The 21,202-nt window shown below is 45.1% G+C and overlaps 2 protein-coding genes across 3 annotated transcripts; both read left to right on the plus strand.

The window, feature by feature from the left end:
- The first annotated feature begins 127 nt into the window (after window positions 1–127).
- Window positions 128–19,151, plus strand: POLR1B (RNA polymerase I subunit B). The gene is made up of 15 exons (XM_027709825.2): window positions 128–291; window positions 366–533; window positions 2,591–2,737; window positions 3,579–3,711; window positions 4,720–4,856; window positions 6,422–6,645; window positions 8,243–8,414; window positions 9,998–10,169; window positions 10,974–11,255; window positions 11,825–11,958; window positions 12,390–12,560; window positions 13,175–13,331; window positions 14,702–14,898; window positions 15,298–15,551; window positions 17,811–19,151. Exons 1-15 carry the CDS (start codon window positions 160–162, stop codon window positions 18,688–18,690), a joined length of 3,360 nt encoding a protein of 1,119 aa, XP_027565626.1. The 5' UTR covers window positions 128–159; the 3' UTR covers window positions 18,691–19,151.
- PTCRA (pre T cell antigen receptor alpha) lies at window positions 19,123–21,116 on the plus strand. Of its 2 annotated transcripts, none has more exons than XM_039381527.1 (2): window positions 19,123–19,581; window positions 20,360–21,116. In XM_039381527.1, the coding sequence occupies exons 1-2, from the start codon at window positions 19,148–19,150 to the stop codon at window positions 20,883–20,885; spliced, it is 960 nt and encodes a 319-aa protein (XP_039237461.1). In that variant the 5' UTR covers window positions 19,123–19,147; the 3' UTR covers window positions 20,886–21,116. The 2 variants fall into 2 exon arrangements, with proteins under 2 accessions (XP_039237461.1, XP_027565631.2); XM_027709830.2 differs by lacking the exon at window positions 19,123–19,581 and adding an exon at window positions 19,956–20,068 and having other exon boundaries at window positions 20,224–21,116.
- Window positions 21,117–21,202: the final 86 nt, after the last annotated feature.

The raw sequence follows: 21,202 nt of genomic DNA on the forward strand, positions 1-21,202 counted from the left end.
GCCTGGCGCCGCCGAGAAGCTGCGCGAGCGGGGCGGGGCCCGCGCGCCTGTGCGCACGCGCACTCCGCGCAGGGGGCGGTGCGATCCTCGCACGCGGCGGCCCGAGCTGGCGGCGGGGTCTGGCACGCGCCGCTGCCTGGGTGGTTCCCTGAGGTGGCAATGGCGGGACCCGCGCGGGACCCGCACCGGCTGCGGCCGCCGGGGCGCGGTAGGGCCCGGCGCGACCTCACCACCGCCCACATCGAGTCCTTCAACTACGCCGTCAGCGAGGGCGTGTACCGCGCCGTGCAGGTTCGTGGGGCGGCGGGGGGCGGGTGGTCCGTGCCCTGCCCTGCCCCCGCCGCGCTGACCCGGTGCCGTTGCAGGATGTGCCCCCGGTGGAGTTCGCGCTGAAGGACAGCCGGGTGTTGCTGGCGCTGGTCGGCGTGTCCGTCTCCCCCCCCGCCGTGCCGGCCGGGACGGTCTGCCAGGAGAGGAGGGTGTACCCCGCCGAGTGCCGCGGGCTCCGCAGCACCTACCGCGGCAGGATCACCGTAAGTGCCCGCGTCCCGCCGCCCGCTCGCTCCGCACACGCGTGTCCCCGTCCGGCGGGGCGTGTCCCGGTCCCAGCCCCGCCCTGCACACGCGTGTCCCGGTCCCGCCCGCACGTCCGGCACAGGCAGGGAGCGGAGCCGGCTGAGCCCCGAGCACGCGTGTCCCCGTCCGGCGGGGCGGCCTCACGCCCCCGAGGGCGGAGCCGGTTGAGCCTTGTGCTGTAGTTAAAGGGCCCTTCCCGGTTCGCAGGTCCCACGGGGAGAGCGCTGAGAGCGTTTCAGAGAGCGCTGCCCCGCGTGGGGTCTAGGGTGTTGATGATACGTGGGCGTGTTGATGTACGGGCTCACCATACAAACTTCCGCACACGCCAAGCTTGTCGCGGTCCTGGCCCCGCTGCCTTTAGCCCATGTCACCCTAGCCAAGTTCTCCACGCTGTTGTCACATTTACCTTACTAGCAGCCTGTCAGTTCGGAAGACCTTGGATGGAGACCCGTGTGATCCCAGGCTGATCATCCAAATCTTGTTTCTGCAGGAATCCTGGTTTCAAAAGCAGCGTTGCTCCCATACAGAAGTCCAGACCTATAAATCTTCTTGTTCACATGTTCATCGTTTTTCTGAATTGCTTTGAAATTTGCCTAGAGAGGAATCATGCCCAGCAGATATTTTCCTTTGCACTATGAAAAGATTTCACATTGCTGTTTTCTGTTAAAATTGTGTAATTGTGTCTGAGCTGGTTGCTTACATGAAGCACCTGGTACAAGGGAATGCTTGTTTGGAATCTTAGCTTTTTAGGTTTTTAATTTGTCCAGAACCTTACACCTTACATGCTAAAAGCCACTCTTAACTGCCCCTGAACATGAAAATGGGGCAGTTGCAGGTTGTTCACAGCTGTATTCCCAGTGGATCTTAGATTTTCCTGAGCTAGAGATGCTTTTATCTTTCACCCCTGAATTATTTCCCATGACTTTTGTTTCCATTGTCTATCTGTTTAATCATTTTTGGAATGTTTGGAGCAGTTGGGCAGAACAGTTTGCTGTGCCTTGTATGAAAAGGCATTGCCGTGTGCTGGGACAGGTTGGTCTCTCCCACTCTCTGCCTATACACAGCAGCAAGCAGTGAGTAATCATTCCCTGTTTCCACTGTGCTGCTTTAAGCACCGTATCCCTCTCCTGAGTTTCATCCTGCAGGTCTCACCTCCCCAAGGTGAGAAGTGAGCCATAGTCTGCTGAGCAGCTGCTCATACGGGAGCCACTTTATACCTGTAGTCATTGTTTAAGATATAGAATGGAACTGTGCAGCAGTCTGTATGTAAGGCTGCACCGCGGATTTAAAGAGGCACAGTAACATTTCATTTCCCTTTCCTAGTAATTTCTAAGACTCAATTTACTCTCTTTAGCTGTTGTCAGGTGTTGAACCAATGTTCTTGTATTGCAGTACCAGTGTTTCTTTCCTGCATGACAGTAGCTCTTTTAAAGCCTGTCATTTTGCATATAAAGTTAGGATTGTTTGCTCCCACAGTTCTTCTGCTGACCCACTGCCAGATCTTGTTAGTAAATTTTCTTTCCCACATGCTTTTCTTTCTCACTTTTCAGATCACTCTTGAGCATGCTGTGTGAGGAAGTCTTAGGAAAGGTCTCTGCAGGTTGTAGTGCAGATGTGCTTTACTGAGCACTTGCTGTTTTCTTCTTTTAACTGTTAACTTCTGAGGTTTCCTTTCCTATCCCATGGCTGCCTTTTTTTACTTAGGCTGCTGTGTTGAAGGATCTGAAAGGCAAAGTAGATAATACCAACCTTGTTCACTCACCTAGCAGCTTCTTTACCTAGCTCTAGACTTGTATGATTTTCTTCTGTAAACCCATGTTGACTGTTTTCCAGAGTATAATCTTTATGCATGTATCTACTAGTTCTGCTTTTTATTATTACTACCATTTTACGGTGATAGAAGTCTGTTAAACTGTGGTTGAAACCTATGGTTATATGAAATATACAATTAATATAGCAGAAAATATTAAAAGGGCAACTTAATTTGCTTACTGTTCATGTTGTATCGTTTCAGGCTGACATCAGCTGGTCAGTAAATGGCATGCCACAAGGGACTATCAAACAGCCCTTAGGGTATATTCCTATCATGGTGAAGTCCAAATTGTGCAACCTCTATAGTCTTTCTCCACAAGAGCTCATGCAGCACCATGAGGAGGAAGAGGTAACGAGGATTTTGTGGATCAGGAAAATCTGTATTTCATCTGAGCAGTCTGTCAGGCCAGCTTCTCTTTACAGGGCTTGAGCATTTATATTTTGTTTCAAGTTTGACGTGCTGTTTTCTCTGTATGAACCTTGATTATGGTGGTTCCATGAAGCAGCTTGAAAAATTTGCAGTCGTGGCTGTTGTTGAATACAGGGATCTGTGCAGTGCCGATACCTCTCAGCTGCTACCCAGCAACTGAGGGTGCTGTGAGAAGGCCTCTGTGGAGACGAAGATTTGGAGAGCAGGCATTGAAAGACATTTTCATTCCCAGTTGTCTTTTGCAGCTTTTTCCTCATCTCCCCAGTAGCATGTCAGCTGTCTGTAATTGCTGCTATTTAGTGCTCCATTTCGCACTCAAGAAATGAGTGATCAAACTACAAAAAAAAAAAAAAATCAGAAAAATTAGCCTGTAGGTGACCAGATAGAGATGTTTCGCTCTGAAAATCCCTCTGGTTTATAAACTCAAAATGAGAACTTCAGAACATTTATTTTAAAAAGTTAATGTTATCTCTTCAAATATGTTCATTTGACCACAAAGGTTTTGGGGATGTTTTTCTTCCTCTAAATTGTGGAACATGCATCCCTTTCCTTACACTCTGTGCTACATTTAGACTGCATAAGTCACTAGTAAGGAGTGCAGCCTTTCCAAAAGCAGTGCTGATACATGTCTTGCTATGTGTTTCCTAATTAAAACGTGAAGTGTTTGTTTTTACTGTATAATACAGGCATTTTTTTCTTTTACTTAAAGTGCCAGTTCTGAGTTTCTAAGGACATTAAAATATTTTTTTTCTCCTGCCAGGAAATGGGAGGCTACTTTATAATTAATGGCTTAGAAAAAGTTATTAGAATGCTGATTATGACCAGGCGAAATTTCCCTCTTGCAATGACAAGACACAAATGGAAAAACAGAGGCCCTGGTTTCACAGAGTATGGTAAGCTGAACAGTTCCCTGCAGCATCCGGGTAATAACTACTTGAGGACAAACAGGATTGACCATCTGTAGCTGAATTTTGGTAGTTTGTTTTGTTGTAGCTCTTGTATAGTGTTTATATTTTTTACTACACATAAAAATAAAGGGCAAACAGTACAAGCATGAGGCAGGTGCTTGCCCTGTGGGAGCTGTTTAAGCTGCCCATGCAGAGTGAGGAGATTATATTCCGGGGCTTGCAGTGTGTGTCACCTTTTGTTTCATGGAGGGTGCAGCTAAAACCCTATCTTCAGTACAAGTCAGTGTAAACCACTGAACTTGTTTCATTGATTTTGTTTATCCATACTTTGGGGTGGCACATTTAATCTACATGAAGCAGAGTAACTAGGTTCTTGGCTGTCCCCTACCTTTGGTATGTATACTCAGCAAAACCAGTTTAAAACAGAATTAAGCCAGAAAATTTTAAATATGATTTTAGACTCTGGTGTTACCATCTGCTGATTTGACTGGACCGTGGTGCTTGAATATACACTGTAGTTCCACACTAGTTTATTTCAAGGCAGTGCTAGATTAAATGGTCCTTTTTGTTTTATTTTTCTTTGTACTGTAGTGAATGGCATGGGACAGGACCAGGGAACACTGCATCAGCATTGCCACCCAAACACAGAGATGTGAAAACTTGACTCAGAGTGCAATAAGGAAGAGTACTTGTGTGTTGCTCTATCTTATAACCAAAGGTTACAGACAGAATAGTTGAGGCTTGGGTCTTTCTTTTTTTAAAAACTTCATGCATCTTCCAAGCCTCTTAGCAAGTGTGCTGGCTGTTCTGAAACATCGCCCTGCTCTGCTGAGAACTGAATTGAGCTGGTGTGTTTATTTTAAATGGCCCACTGATGCTGAAGTGAGTGATCTACCTTGTGTAGATCTACCTTGTCTCAGCCACCAAGTACCAACGTTTCTCCCATGAATTGTCTCACACCTGCTCAGACACTCACTCTTGTTATTTTTGCAGGAGTAGTGATGCACTGTGTTAAGGATGAGCACACTGCAATAAATATGAACCTTCACTACTTGGAAAATGGCTGTGTCATGGTGAATTTCATTTTTCAGAAAGAGTTGTTCTTCCTCCCCTTGGGATTTGCTCTGAAGGTAAGCAGTGAATGCTTGAGCTTTTTATATTGAATAAATACAGAAGTTCTGCAAAGTATTTGTATTTTAACTAATGAGAAGAAGCTAATTCCATTTTAAGTATTTTCAGTCCTCCTTCGTATTCTGATTGGAAAACAGTAGTCCAAACTGAGTCTATGTCTGTATTGTAACACTCATCTGCAGCAGAGGAAGTGTCTGCAGGGGCAAGAGAGGAGGGGAGAGTCACACAAGGGTTTCATGGTTTTTTGCTAATAAATGATCTGGATGGAGAGCTTGTGGAAAGTTTGCCACTTGCTGTGACAGATCTCAGGAATCTTCTTAGAATAGAATGGCAGCTGAATGTTCAGTGAGTGAACAACATTAAAGTCAGATTGTCCCATGTAAAAGTAAACCGGTGAACTGGCTTCCTTTTTTAAGAAAAATAAAATGCTGTTTCTGATTGGAACTGAAAGCAGTGAAGATCTAGAAGGATCTATTTGAGTACCTTTGATAGATGTAAACTGTTGTTTCAATAGCAGGCAGTTTTCCTTGAGCCAAGACTTCTAAAATTCTTCCCTAAAAGCATGTTTTCTCTAGTAACTGCAGCTGTGTATTTTGCCTACAGCAGCAAAGCCTTAGAGCAAATCAAGAGGCCTGTGACACTACATGATGGAAGCATCATGTAAAATGGCATCACTGAATTCGTATCTTCTTTCAACTTTCTTTCAGCAAATTTTGTCTTCATTTCAACAAAAGCGGCTCCACTGCGCTTCTGTTCCGGCTGTAATTCTGGTTTCTTCTTGCTGTATAATCATCCCAGTGCTCTCTGTTAGGCAAGAGGCAGCATGTGCTTTGGCTTCTTCCAGATTGTGTATATCATGATAACCAAGCAGCAGAATTGAGCTTAAATTGTCCTCTTTTATAAAGAAATTTGCCTTAGTGTCTTTTTCATGTGGCCTTCAATTTTTCCTGAACTTTTTGAACCCTACCTACGAATTGTTTACTTAAAGATGAGGCACATTTGTCAGTAAATACAGAAGTCATTGGTGAAACAGCTTATTTGCTTAACCCTAATGTATAAAAACAAGTAGGAAAACATTATAAAAACAAGAACGTTGGATTTAAATATGAGATTTAGTATGTGAATGAAGTGCTGAAAATAAAGTGGATTCGTTCCAACAGCCTTCATCAAAAGGCTGAATTGCCCTTTGGTTCGCATGAGAATAAATAGTGGCTTTAGGCAAAGGTGAGTTAAATTCATGTTTCTAAGTTAGCTTGTTCTGTGAAGATATTACCTAAACAAAAGAAGACCTTTAATTTAGAGTGTGCAAGTTTGGAGGTTTTATTTTTTTTTCCTTAAAAAACCACTCCTTGTATTGGGAGTACTTGTGATCATTATCAGGGTATGAATATCCCCTGCATTACTGTCTAAGCACCTCAACTCCACAGCATTTTTCAGTTTGCATTGTGGAAGGGCATTTCCAGAGGACTGAAACCCTAAATTATGGGGTGCCTTAGTTCTTCAGCTGTATTTTATAAGACAGATGCTGTGACCTTATTTTTCTGATCTGATACACTTCTTTCAGGCATTAGTTAATTTTCCAGACTACCAGATTTTTGAAGAGCTGCTCAAAGGAAAGGAAGATGACACCTTTTTTGTGAACTGCGTTACTGAGATGATGAGGGCGGTGGTGGATGCGGGCTGTTTGACACAGCAAAATGTCCTCGAATACCTGGGAAAGAGCTTCAGAATAAAACTCAGCCTTCCTGAGTGGTACAGTAATGAACAGGCTGCAGATTTCATTTTGAGGTATCTATGTATGTGTGTAGGAGTGTGTGATGCAGTGTTACTGTATTGAATTTATAGGGAGATGTAAGAGTTACATCACCCTTTATTTTGATTTTTCACATGTGTTTATAAAACAATAACCAGTGGCCAGTTTTTGATGGGATTCCAGGATATTATGATGATCTGTATTTGTGGTGTTCAGAATTGTGTATTTTAATGGATCAACACAGGTATTCCCAAAATGGTTTCAGGAGAGGGTATCAGTTGTTATTTAGATGTAAGTGATGAAAAACATAAATATTGAGGAAGAGAAGGTTAAAGCTAGGTCTGTGACTGCTTGAGGTTCCATATGTTGAACAGAAATACTGCAGATTGTTATCAGTTTCACACAATTGCTGTCAGCTATGAATAATTTTTATCTTTTAAAATGGAATAAAATAGATGCTTTAAAATCTTGCTTCTTCCATGAAATAAGTTAGAAAGCAATGGAAAAATTGCCTTTTAGACTGTCACTGTGACAGGTGTTCAACTAAATATTTTTCTGGTAAAGTAGGTGCTTGCTCTTTGAGAGTCTTTTTAGCACATGAAAAGGATCGTTTGGGATGCCCAAGTCCTTGAGTACTTGTAAATAGGTGAATATTCTATTGGGTGATTTGTTTGTGTTTTGGTTTTTCCTGTGAGTTGTTTTTTTTTTTTCTCTGATATGGTCTGTACACCTTATTTGCCTCAGCTGAGGAGATGGAAGAGGAAGAACAGTGAAACCTTGAATTGGGTTGTACCCTATGTGTAATAAGACAGAACAGTAACTTACCTGGACAGAACCTGCTTTCCGAGTTTTGTCATGCTTTGCAGTGAAGTTGTGAAGTGAAGGCTTTGGTCAAGGGCAATATCAGTCAGAAGTGAAAAGCCAAAAAAAAAATCTTATGAGTGCTGATGGAAGGCTGTTGCACTTGTGTCTTGGAGAGCAAGTGACCTTAAGTGTCTTGGAAAGCATTTGACCTGCTCTAGGTGGGAATTAGGTGTGGCTTTCCTTTTTGTTTGTGCTAGAGTGTTGCTCAGCCCGCAGTTTTCCACGTGCAGGTTGATAGCAGTGGAGATTTGGCCTTTCTGTGGCAGGACACTGGTAGTGTTAACAGAAATATTTTGTGGTTTACTACTAGTTTCCACCTCAGGTTTGGGGTGGGGTGCATGTATGTGGATGTGTGTGTGTGTGTATGATCAGTGTCATAGCTACTGTAAAATAACACAAACCTCGTTTGTTGGCTGGCCCCAAATCAAATAGCTGTTTAAATAAACTATATGCTTATAACGATATCTAACATGAGAGCTTGTAAAATCAATCTTGCACAAGGTTCAGCTTCTTTTAAGGTGTATCCTTGACAAAACTAGACCCTTAAAATGACAAGTTGATAATTTTTCAGCTCAGTTTCTGGGTTGCTATTATTATTTTTATTATTACTTATTGTAATTTTCATTTCACAAAGAGCAACTGCAGAAGCTTGTGCCTTGTTAGGCTTTTTATCCAAAAAAATTGGTTTATGATTATTTAGAAGAAACTTGAAGAACAGCTAGCATGAAGAGATGATGTTAGTTGTCCTCCTTCTTTCTCTTCCTTCAGCAAGTGTATCTGCATTCACCTGACAAATAGAACTGAAAAGTTCTACCTGCTCTGTATGATGACCCGGAAGCTGTATGCTTTTGCCAAAGGGGAATGCATGGAGGATAATCCAGATAGTATCATGAATCAAGAGGTTCTTACCCCAGGACAGCTTTTCCTTATGTTCTTAAAGGTAAGATCTTAAAGGATTTAAGCCTGTAAATGTAGCGGCCATCCAGTCCAGACCCCGCAGTGACCATGGGGTCAGGAGAAGTGCAGGAGCCAGACTGAAGAGCAGGGAGCCTGGATATGCTGTGAAGGATGAGACAGTTCTGGATGTAATGTTATCAGGCAGCATAGTTGAGGAAGGCTTGGCTCTCTCAATATGGGGTACTAAATATGCTGAAGAAAAGCCTATACAAAACCTGGAATAAAGAGCTTCATAGCATACCAGAGCAAATTAAAGCCCCATTCAGGGTGGGGAGTCTGAGGAAGGAGGAATACCAATCCTTCTGGTGTTTGAAGAGTGTGTTGAAACAGCATTCTTATGTTATATCGGTTGATATGGGAGTGGTTACGATCTGCCTTGTAGCATTGCTGCTTTTTCACATGGCAAATGTGCAAGAAAATAACCAGCCCCAGCCTCCCTCACCTTTCAAAAGTGATGATTTGTGATGTTATCATTACTCTCACATCTTTAAATTCTTTTATGGATCAGAAAGTTGATAGCATGCTTCTGACTTACACAATTAACTTATTACTATACAATTACTATACATACTTATTCCAATTCAATATGAATTCAGAGTATTTCTAGGGATGCTTCATTTTAGGATGCAGTGAGGAAATCAGTCCTGTTCAGAAGCTTGATTATCCCATGAAGCTCATTGTGGAATAGCAGTTCTCATCCCCAGCTAAAGATACTTCCTTGAGTTATTAGATATCTGTACTTTAGTCTTTCTTCTCCCCTTTAGCCCAAATTTTCTTTAGCATTGTTTTGTTGAAAGACTTAAAAACCTCTCTACTACTTGAGTGGATTGAAAGTGAGTTTGGGGAAGCATTTTAGTGCTATATGGAACAACCACCAGGAACTAGAAAAAGTTGCTTTCCTGCCTAGCCCTGTCAGATCAGCAGGAGAGTGAGTTAACAGCCCCTTTTTTGAATTCAAAGATCCTAAGTAGTCATACCATGTACAGTGTATACAGTGGCTTTTCACCAAGAATTCAAAGCATTGATGGATGTCTCATGTATTTTTCCCAATTTCTTTGCTATCTACAATCACAATAGTGATTAAATTACAGATAAAATGGAAATCCAGTCCACTATCTCTGATTGTCTCAGCAACATTTAAATATTGTATTCCCATGACTTTCGAGTTTGTGTATCTAAACATTTTTTTGCTTTGTCACTGTATTTAGCAGAGTTGTTCTTGTGGTAAGATTATACGTACAGTTTCTTTTTCAGATTTTGTTTGTGCTTTATGGAATTCTGTTATTGTACTGCATTTGCCAGACTCATCACCAGTCTGGATGGAAGTGATTACTAAGCTGTTGGGTGGGTGTCTTCCTTGCAGTTCTGTGTTGACATAGTACCATCAGCGTTTTGATAGAATGAAGTCAGTGTGGGAAATAAGGCTGGAAAACTGTCAGTTCCTTAAAAGTTGTCCATTCTGGCTGATTTCAGAGGACTTCTGTAGCATGTGCAGCTGAGGATGAAGTTCTAATATGAGCCTTTATTTTCCTGTTTTAAATTTAAATCTCTCCCTTTAAACTCTAGGAGAGGCTTGAAACCTGGTTGCAGTCTGTTAAGTTTGTTTTGGAGAAAAGAACGGAAAAAGCAGATATCAGCCTAAACACAGACAGCTTGGTGAAGGCATTCAGCCTGGCACCAGACTTCACCAAGCCATTTGAATATCTTCTTGCAACTGGCAATCTACGATCTAAAACCGGTAAATCTGCAGGCTTAGGAAGCCTTTTTTATTTTTTCCTGTATTGACAGAATGAGGAACAGCATAAAACTGAGCTCTTAACTGCTTGTAGGCAGACATTGTACACTGTAACCGAATTAGTGGAAGGGGTTTGAGGAAAGATACAGTTGAGGAAAAAGCAGGATTTCTCCTCAGGCATAGGCATTGTGTATGGTATAAAAACAGGTTAGTTATTAAAGCAAAGACTCTATCCACATAAATAGTTGAAACAAAATTTAGCATTGTCTAATACAGCAACTGTATTTTGATTTGTTTCCCCAAAGGTTATTTCTTCTAACTTAGAAGGTGCAATGTAAGACAAAGAAGGGGCATTTGTTAACCAGAACTGTGTCCTGAATCATGTGAGCTTAAGTGGAAAGAAACTGCTTCATTAGTATATTTCAAATTTATCTGATGCTTCCCTGAAGTGTCTAGTATGACAAGGTTGTACTGTTGTAATGGAGTGCCACTAGAAAATGAAATTAGATTAAAAGGCTGCAGAATTTTGGTAAAATGTACCAGCTGCAAATTCCTGGTCGCTTCACTGGGAATTACTTTCATATGTTTGTGAAAGGAACTGGATTTTAAGCAATAGCTTGGAATTTAAAGTCTCTAGGTCTCTTGTGGGTCACTTAGTTGCGTGTGTACATGTGCCTCTCTTGTTAGGATCCACAGTGAACATCTTTAGGGCTTGTCAGTGAAAAATAAAAAACTGCCTTGTAGTATCATACTGCATTTGTTAAAGCTGGATGACGTCCTGACAAATATCTCAACTTTGTTCCCAAGGCCTGGGCATGTTACAGGACAGTGGTCTCTGTGTGGTGGGGGACAAGCTGAATTTCATCCGCTACCTTTCCCACTTCCGCTGCATACACAGAGGGGCAGCGTTTTCCCAGATGAGAACTACAACTGTGCGCAAGCTGCTGCCCGAATCCTGGGGGTTCCTGTGCCCTGTGGACACCCCAGATGGAGAACCCTGTGGTCTGATGAATCACATGACAACTGTGTGTGAAATAGTGACAGAGATGGTGCCCGTGACAGACATTCCACCTTTGTTATGTTCCCTAGGTATGTTTTACTGGCTTGATCATTTAATTAAGTAGTCTTCCTTTTTACCTCACTGCCCTGAAAACATGTATCTGGGAAAGGTTCTCCACGTAGCATCACAGCACACAGTTAAGAAGGTGAAATCAAGTTGAACCTGTACTTACCACTACCACTTTTGCTTAGTGGTAGGCCTGTCAGCCTTTTGGAGAGTGTAAAGTTCAACATAAATGTCTCTTAGCTGTGTGCTGTACAGTGAAGATCTTCATTGAAGCGCAAGGAATTGCACAGTACAAGGTCTAAGAAACTGGACTAAGCAGGAGTAATGCTCCTGGTGACTTGAATTGAACTGCAGCACACTTGTGATTGCCATGATAATGGGAATCCTTATTTCAATCAGAAAAATGGGAAGGAGAATGGCATTCTTAGTTGTGAATGTTTTGTATTTTCCAATAAATACTCTACAGCTTTGTCCTGAATTTTTTGATGTCTCAGAAAGCTTTTTGGCGCAGATTGAGACTTTGTGCTGAAATAACTTCTGTGTTTTGTTTGCTCTTTTGGCTGTTCCTTCTGTCAACCTCCCCTTCTCACAGGTGTCACCCCCATTGATGCAACTCCAAGCAAGCCTTATGCAGAGTGCTACAGAGTTGTGTTGGATGGCTCTGTGGTGGGCTGGGTAGAGGGGGAGCTGGCACCTGAGATTGCAGAAACCCTACGCCGTTTCAAGGTTGTTCTTGCTTTAAATGTTTCTTAGCTAAACATCCTCAATATGCAGTGGTCAAAAATAGATATGTTTGGAACTTTTTAGTCTTCCGTGTATTTGTTTATCTTTTTTAATCTGACACAACAAGTTATCTTTGGCTGTATATTGGTATTGGGGTGGGCCTTTCTGTTTTGCTTTTCTATATCCATATGTTTCATCTCTTGGTTTATAAAGTCATAATTTTTAAAACAAACTATTTTTTCTTGGAAAAAAAAGATAGACATATTCTGTCCTTTTCTTAGTGGAGATTTTTCTAAAAGTATTTTTAAGGTCTTTTCTTGTATTTTATTAGTGGCTGCACCTGTGATTGACATTTTTCATAGTGTAATGTGCTGGATGCAGTTTAACTAAACCAGTGCTGGTTTGTGTTTCCAAATTGGTATTTCTTTGCTCAGATAACACAAGAGAAAAGATTTCCTGGACGGGCAGAAGTGGTCCTTATCCCAATGACAGGAAAACCCAGTCTGTATCCTGGATTGTTCATTTTTACTACCCCTTGCCGGATGGTGCGGCCTGTCAGAAACCTGTTCTATGGAAAGAATGAATGGATTGGTACTCTAGAACAGGTCAGGTTTGCATATTTCCGTGTTACAGAGCTTTCTGGCATCAAAAATGGGTTTGGAAAATATTTGCAAAAGGAGCCGAGGATGGGGCATAGGGAGCTTGTGTTGAAGGGCTAGAATAGGTGGCAAAAGGGTTTTTGTCACCTTCTGCTAATTGGTTTCTGGTAAATGTCTTGGATGGACTGTAGAGATCTTTTTGAGATCTTGACATTTGCTGTCGGTATTAATTTTGCGAAGCCTTAGAGGTGAAGGATTGCTGTCTTGTGTGTACTGTGTCACCTTGTGTTACATCGTGTTCTCCAAATTGCTCATGGGCAGCCACACAGGAGATTGCTAGGAAGCTTGCCAATTTGGAACATTTAATATGGGAGACAGAAAGGAGGGCAAGTTACTGCAGTTCTGTATTTCCAGTCTTTCTTTCCTTGCATCTAGTCTGTGATTGGTGATTGGTAGTTTAATAGCTGTCTGATTTTTCTTGCCTGCTAATACACTAAGGTGCAAACAACAACCACATCTAAAAATTAAATGGATAAAAAGCCATTGGAGACAGCTTTGTTTTGCTTCCTTCCCTTTAAAAGAAGGAAGTGAACAACCATTGTCCAATTCAATGCTTGCAGATCTTCATGAACGTGGCCTCGCTGGAGTCAGAGGTGGTGCCCGGAGTGACCACTCACCAGGAACTCTTCCCTCACAGCATTTTGAGCGTGGTGGCCAACCTCATTCCCTTCTCCGACCACAACCAAAGTCCACGAAACATGTACCAGTGCCAGATGGGTAAGTGCTATAGTACTCAGTGCCACAAGTCTCTGGGCAAGGAAGAGGGTAGAAAAAAACCCTCTCACATGTCTATTCCAGTGTGTCTTCCCACATACCCAAATAACAGCTCTTCCCAGACATTGTTTCAGCATTAAGGTTGATGAACAGCCATTTTTTCATAGCAAAGCAAATGAAGTCAAGTTAGTCATCTTAGCTGCCTTCCAGTGGGTAGTCCTAAGTTGTTGCACTCATGTTGCCGTCCTTAAGCCTTTAGTAAGTTTTGTGTAGTTTTTCTTAAACAATTAGTTTAGTTTATTCTTAGACTATTTTTCTTAAACGTTTTCTTTGTTGTTGTTGATCATATGGAGAAGCGAAGAGCACTGCAGCAGCTGTTTGGTGATGTTAGTGTCTGACAGCTGTGCTGCCAACAGTCTTCCTGTCCCCACAGCTGATGGATAACCTGCTTCTGACTGGTGTCTGCAGTAGGTGCTCTGCAGTACTTAGGGTGAGGTTTCCTTGTCACCTTCTCTCAGAGTGACGGCTGTCGCAACACCGCAGCTGTTGAGAGGACATTTGCTGGGCATCTGTTGCAAGGGAGTAATACAGCACTGTGGCAACAGAGTGAGGGTTTTCTGAAAACTACTTGACAAAGATTTAAATGGATTTATTTGGTTGTCTGAAAGAAGCTGGGGTAGGATATGTAGTGGGGTTTCAGTCAGCTGATTTGCGAGAAGCTTATTGAAAAAAAGGCTAAGAGAAAGTGTGTGGGTAGGGGCTTGAGGAGAGCAGGTCTCATTTACCTCATTAACACCTCTAGTATATTGAATTTCTAACGCTAATATTAGAAAGATGTCCTTAAAACACAACCAGTTTCTCATACTTTCCTGAAAGTACCAATGTGACTATGTTTAAAACTCTTTCCTCGCCATTATATTTATACTGCAGGAGCAAATGCTTTTTGGCCTGGAAATATTTAACATGTGCCTCACTATGGGAAACCCTGGGGAGAAGACACAGACACACCTCTCAAAAAAGCAAACCAAACCACAAACAAAAAAATATCCCCAACTAAGCAAAACCAAAGCCACCACACCAACCATAGTGGGGATTTTGAAATTGCAGAAAATAAAACAAAATTAAAAATAGTCCTTATAAAATGCTATGAAAGGAATTGAGTATTGTGGTTCATAGAAAATTTATAGCTGGGCTTAGGGCAGTTACTAAATTCCAAGGGGTTTAAGATTGATAATCCCTCTAAAGTTTAAGTATTTCCACCTTTTTTCTTAACAAGATACATGGAGGATGAAATGTACATTAATTATGAATTGATCCTGAATAAATACAAGTTTCTTTCCTCCTCCTTTCCTCCTTTCCTACCTTCCTTCTAGGAAAGCAAACCATGGGGTTTCCAGTTTATAACTACAAGGATCGCTCAGATAACAAGCTGTACCACCTTCACACCCCCCAGAGCCCTCTGGTGCGGCCCAGCATGTATGACTATTATGGTATGGACAGCTACCCAGTCGGCACCAATTCAGTCGTAGCTGTCATCTCCTACAGCGGCTATGACATGGAAGATGCAATGGTAAGCTACCAAAAGGAGAAATCCTGCTGTTATCTGAAAGAATTTGATGTGGGGGACTGGGAAGAAGGATGGTACCTAGCTGAGAAGACCCTGCTTTCTGCCTTTGCTAGTCCTCACACTTTTTGGGCAGATTCAGGAGCGCACTGGTTAAGTGTTGTTACGGCAGGTAATGCTGGAGGTACTGGGAGTAGAGCAGAGCTCCTTTGTGCAAGACAGTGAGCTTCCAGCATTGAAAAATACTGGGGTTACAGGAGGCTTGAGCCTTTTGGAACGGTGACTTTCTGGGAGGCTTTGTTTAGGAAGGCAGTGTTCCATAATGATCTGATGCTTACCTTGTAAATGCTTTCTTTTTTGAAGTTACTAGCAAGTCTTTAACAAGCCTTTGTTTCTTCTTTTTAGATTGTGAATAAATCTTCCTGGCAGAGAGGATTTGCTTTTGGAAGTGTTATCAAGATGGAGAGCATTGACCTTTCCCTTAAAGCCAGCAGGGCAGGCGATAATTTAGTATTTGGCATCAAGCCTGGTGATCCAAACCTTACGGAGAAGCTTGATGCTGACGGACTGCCTTTTGTTGGGTCTATTCTACAGCCTGGAGACCCATTCTACAGCTTCATGAACCTCAACACAGGGGAGACCTTTACAGTGTACTATCCGTAAGTACAGCTTGTCTGTCCTGGCTCTGCTCACCAGGTGGTGAGAGCAGTTGGCCCTTTTTCTCCAGGTGTTCCCTTTTCTCCTGGTGTCCGTGTCTTGACAGAGACCATGAGGTTCATGCTGTAGACGACTCCCACTCATGCATCACATCTGTTCTCTAAGCCAATTTGTGCTGCAGAGCTGACTTATCCCAAGAGGAGTATCTGAGGCGGGTGAAAAGAAAGCACTTGCAGAAGTGTTTTGCTGTCTCCCAAGGATTGCTGCTCTGCCTACGCCACAGTCGCTTTCTGTAGCTTTTTGTCGATTGATTTGCATAAGATGTTCTGTCTAAAAAAAAAAAGCAAAGAAACACCAAACAAAACAAAACAAAACAAAAACCCAAAACCAACCAACCAAACAAAAAAACAAAACAAAACAAAAAAACCAAACAAACAAACAAACAAAAAAAAACCCAACGAAACGAAGTTCCTGATCCCAGAGGCTTGCCAGAAAACCTTGTAAGAAAGTTGTTACAGGATTAGGGGTACAAAGAGCATTTTTATTAACATTACAGATTCTGCAGAATATTAAAATATGTCAACTATACCCCTCCCTCCCCCTGGAATATTCTGGGGATAAATTTTATAAGATTTTTGAACTTCATTTGAAAGAAAGGAGGATGCTGGGGCTTTCATTAAAATCCTTTTAATTCTTTCAGGAAAGGAAATCAAAAACGTTGACAAAACCTGATGTATTTAAGTGCATCCTGCACTCCCAGTTGTCCATACAACTTCAGGTTGTCCATGTGTCCCTCTACAGCACTGACAGAGTGGGGATAGTGCTGTGTAATTATTCACATTGTGAAGGCAAATTAGTTTGAGAAGCACTTGGGTGACACAGTAACTGGAATTACTGGGAAGGCCATTGTTTATTGCTCTGTAACAGATGCTGCCCTGGCTGCACTGGGGAGTCTGCTGTGGACTCATAGAATTAGTCAATCTACTCGTAGAGCAGGACTAAGAGACTCGGCACATTATCATGTGGAGGTCTGTAAGCTCAGCCTCGTCTTCTGGTTCTCCTGCCCCATGGTCCAGCTCCCCAGCACTCATGCTAGCCTGGCCTTAGTTAAGATTCCTTATCCAGAGAGCCATTTTACCTCTGTAACATTCAGCTTTTGTTCATTCTCGATCCCGATGAGGTAATTATTTAGTTTTCTACAGAGAGATGAGGCTCCCAGATTTCAGTCTTGGCTCCTGCTCCCAATTTGCCCCTTTTGAGGGAGTTCTCTTTACTGTCCTAAGTGCCTCTTATGCTGCTAGACCGTAGGTGTGGGCCTGGGAGGACAAAGCCTTTGACTTCAAAAGTTTGAACAAGCTTGGAAGAGGCTTATTGTGCTGGTTTTAGCTGGAATAGAGTTAATTTTCTTCACAGTGGCTAGTATGGGACTGTGTTTTGGAAACTTGAAGCACAGTTTTCTCTCTGTCTTTTTTTTTTTTTTTGTGATGGCCTGTGCTGGTTGCATATGGACACAACAAAATAATAGCTTTGAAACAGGAGCTAAACTTGTGTATAGGCCTTCCACAAACACTGTGTTCATTAGGACACAGGAGAAATTAGCCTTGTCTTGGGACAAAATGTATTCCTTAGCCATTATCTCCAAAATAAGTGGAGAGTTTGGGCTGAAAGCTCTGTAACAACAATTAGCAGACACCCAGCACATGGAATATGGAGGTTGAGGGCTCATCTGGAGAAGAAACACACCCCTGAACAAGGCACTTGTTGGCAAAGCTCACACTTTGCCTTCCCTTTCTGATCTGAACTTTTGTCTCTGCTAAAGAACTGAACCCGGTTCTTTATTTTGGTATTCCATCAATATAGTGTCAATTTATTGGAGGTAGGAAGAAGGACTTGCCTTAACACAAAGGAAATGATGCTGGGATGCAGTTTCTCAGATACAAAGTATCTCAGATACAGATGAACCAGGTTTAAATGATCTTTATTTCAAATCATGGGTGGCATGTGACCTGCTGACCTGGAAGTGGTAGCTGAATGGCATTTGTGAGATGCCCTTATATTGCTTTCTTGCCTTAATTCTTACGCAGTCTGATTACCTTTGCCACTGCATAGTACTTTGAAGAAAGGTCGTGTTTCCCAGCTGTCCCAAGGCATTTTATAAGAACTATGAAGTGGTTAAGGTTTTTTGCTTAATTTTCCTTTCCTAGCTAAAAATCATTGATGTGCCTGACACCTTTGCTGTGATTGTTTTTCTGCCTACACAGGAATAAGGAAGTTGGCATTGTAGACAATGTCAGGTTATGCAGTAATGACCGTGGCACTGGGAAATTCAAGAAAGCTTGCATCACTGTGAGGGTTCCCCGAAATCCAACTATTGGAGACAAATTTGCCAGCCGTCACGGACAGAAAGGTATCCTGAGCCAGCTCTGGCCAGTTGAGGATATGCCGTTCACAGAGAATGGGATGGTTCCAGACATCCTCTTCAACCCTCATGGCTTTCCCTCCCGTATGACCATTGGAATGTTGATTGAGAGCATGGCGGGGAAGTCGGCAGCACTGCATGGTGTCTCCTATGATGCCACTCCCTTCACCTTCACAGAGAAGAAGTCCGCTTTGAAATACTTCGGTGAGACTTTAGTGAGCGCGGGTTATAACTTCTTTGGGACAGAAAAGATGTACAGCGGCATCAGCGGCCTGGAGCTGGAGGCAGAGATCTTTGTGGGAGTGGTGTACTATCAGCGCCTGCGCCACATGGTCTCGGACAAGTTCCAGGTGAGAACAACGGGGCCCCGAGATGCTGTCACCAACCAGCCTGTCAAAGGGAGGAACGTGGAAGGTGGGATTCGCTTTGGTGAGATGGAGCGGGATGCTCTGCTGGCTCATGGCACATCTTTCCTGCTGCAAGACCGCCTGTTCAACTGCTCCGATGGCTCCATTGCCTACGTGTGCACAAGCTGTGGCAGCATGACATCTCCTGTACTGGAGAAACTGCCCCACTCCTCTGTGGCAAGCAGCAGGAGGTACTCCTGCTCAGTCTGCAGTGAGGTGGACACGATTGAGGTTGTCCCTGTGCCCCATGTCTTCCGTTACTTTGTGGCAGAGCTGGCAGCCATGAACATAAAAACAAAGCTCAAGGTGGAGTAGCTTTGTCCTCAGCACAGCAGTGCTGCTGCTTGGAGGAGGCACGTGTCATCCTGCCCTTGCCCCTGAGAGTTTCAAGTGTTATGTCAGTCAGTTCTCAGGTTCTTCAAATTTTTGCAAGATTAATTAGACAGTTGTATTGAGATGGGGTGGTCACCAAGCTGTGTGGAGAGGAAACATGGCTCTGTTGAAGTTAATCTGCATTTCCTAAAGGCTCACTAGCTGTCAAAAAGTGGTGTATGGAAATCAAGCAATACTGCTGCTCCCACTAGGCTCCTGGGTTGAGAGTGGTGGGATTCTTTGTCCTTTGAGTGCTGGCTGAAGCTGCAGAGGTGGAGGTCATAAAACAGCATGAAATGTGGATGCTGAAAATGACAAAAAAAAATATATTTTGTTTTTTGAAGAAAAATCCTTGAAAAACCTATGCCTTAATGATGGCTATGTGTTAAAGTGATTGGACATGTTTTGTTTTGCTTTATTGTCATACATGTGCCTTAACCCACGAAGAAGAAGGCACAAAGTTCTACTGCATGAAGCCACAGCCTTGACTGCAAGTAACCACGGTTGCCCTGTCAGTCGTGTCCTGGGAGTGTTTGGTGTGGCCAAACCCAGCATCTGTCTTGGTGTAGCAACACAGTGCTGGGGTTGGGTGTTTTTTTTTCTGGTTTGCTTGTCTCTGGCTGAAGCAGAAGAAAGCAGAGGCCTTTCCAGCCTGGCTCCAACCCTGAATCACGCTGGAATCCACGTGCAGCGTGGACACCATGGGGCGGGAGCTCATCCTGCTCCCCTAAGTGCACGGCAGCCGCTGCCCCACTGCCAGCCAGCCCTGTCCCAGGCGCCCTCCGTTCCCCTCCACCCCCCCGCCGCAAGGCAGAGCTGGTCAAGAGTTCTTCGGTACGTTTCTACATCACCTGCCGTCAGCGCCGTGCTGGGGCCGCGGGGGGTGCTCAGGGCCCGGCGGGGCCGGGGCGGCGCTCCCAGGGCTTGGTGGGCGGCGGCAGGCGGGAGGCGGTGGGGGTGTCCCCCGTGGGCGAGGCGCGGGGGCGCCGCACGCCCGGTGGCTCCCGCCCGCTCCGCACCATCTGCAGCACCTCGGCCAAGGAGGCGGCGGGCGGCGGCGCCGGGGCCGGGACCGGGACCCGCTCCATGGCGGGGTCGGGAAGGAGCGGTGGGGCGGGGCGGGGCGGACCGTACCACCGGCGGGGGGCGGGGACGGTACTACTGCGGCGGGGGGAGCCAGCCCCGGCCCCGCAGCCCCGGCGAGGGGCGGCGCAGCTGGTGCCGCGGTTGGGGGCTGAGCCCTCGGCAGCCCCATGTGCCGGAGCCGCCATGGAGGTGCCCCGGGTGCTGCTGGCTGCCGCTCTGCTCCCGCTGCTGCCCCGTGAGTACCCTCCAAGTAGCCCCAGGACAGCCCCGGGGGCGGACGGGCCTGATGCCAACCAGCCTGTGTGTGAAGAATGAGCACCGCCGTGCTGGCAGCCGTGCTGGGTGGGATGTGTGAGGGATGCAGTGCCCCTAAAAGCCTGTCTCCCCCAGTTGGCAGGACAGCCATGCCGCTGCCCACCCTGGCCCCACCACTGAGCATGGTGGTGGCCGGGCAGCGTCGGCGGCTGGTGGTCTGTGTGGTGAGCGACCTGGCCCCCAGCTCCGGCCACTCTGTCTGGATCTCCAGCGGGAATGGCAGCGTCCTGCCGTCCTTTGCCTACGGGGCCTCTCAGGAGGATGGTGGCACCGTCTGCTCTGTCTCCCTCCTTTCCAACGACCTTCTGGCCGAGGGAGAACTCGCCTGCCATGTCGGGGCCAACAGGACCTCCCCGTCCCACAGCTCCAGCCCCATCCGCATCACGGGTATGACCCTGCTGCCACCCCTTCTGCCTTGCCCACTGCTGCCCAACCTGTTGGATGCCCCGGTGGCCCCTGAGGAGGGGGGTGGCAGGGTCTCTGGAAGCAGGTGTGAGGCCCTGTGGGCCAACGTTACTGCCTCGACTGGCAGGCACAGGAAGGGGTTTGTGGCCAGCCCTGCTGCACACCTGGTGCTGGGCTGCCAGTGCCTCCCCAGCTGCTCTTTCATCCCACAGGCAACGAGGAGGTGGCAGAGCTGTGTCCTGGTAGCACAGCTGGTGAGTCTCTGGCCCTACCGTGGTGGGAATGTCAGTTACCAGGGAGAAAACCCTGCTGGGCTCCTGGCAGGGGCTTGACTGCAGCTGTGTGGTGGTTGGGATGGGTTTTCCCAGTGTGAAGGCACCTGGTGGGAAGAATGGGGATGGTGGGTCAGAGCCAGCCTGCCTCAGGGACAGCATGAGGGTGACATGAGGTGACTCTGGCACACGTAAGGCTTCCAGATCCCCCTGAACCTGGCCCTGTGGCAGGCCTGGAGAGGATGTGGGGGCAGTGGGTTTTCTGTGGCAGGCGTCACCCCCGCCTTTCCATTGCAGTGTTCTCGGACCATGCCTTGGCAGCTCTGCTCATGGCTGTTCGGGTGGTGCTGCTGAAGGTCGTGCTCTCAGATGCCCTC

The sequence above is a fragment of the Pipra filicauda genome, unplaced genomic scaffold (genome assembly GCF_003945595.2).
Source record: "Pipra filicauda isolate LSUMZ 115617 unplaced genomic scaffold, ASM394559v2 scaffold109_size3271384_pilon, whole genome shotgun sequence".
Classification (NCBI taxonomy): domain Eukaryota; kingdom Metazoa; phylum Chordata; class Aves; order Passeriformes; family Pipridae; genus Pipra; species Pipra filicauda.

Coding starts and splice junctions, on each gene's coding strand:
- POLR1B (XM_027709825.2), top strand. CDS start 160: ATGGCGGGACCCGCGCGGGACCCGCACCGGCTGCGGCCGCCGGGGCGC. Junction 292..365: donor GCGTGTACCGCGCCGTGCAG/GTTCGTGGGGCG, acceptor GTGCCGTTGCAG/GATGTGCCCCCGGTGGAGTT. Junction 14,899..15,297: donor ATGACATGGAAGATGCAATG/GTAAGCTACCAA, acceptor TCTTCTTTTTAG/ATTGTGAATAAATCTTCCTG.
- PTCRA (XM_039381527.1), top strand. CDS start 19,148: ATGTTTTGTTTTGCTTTATTGTCATACATGTGCCTTAACCCACGAAGA. Junction 19,582..20,359: donor AGCTGGTCAAGAGTTCTTCG/GTACGTTTCTAC, acceptor CTGGATCTCCAG/CGGGAATGGCAGCGTCCTGC.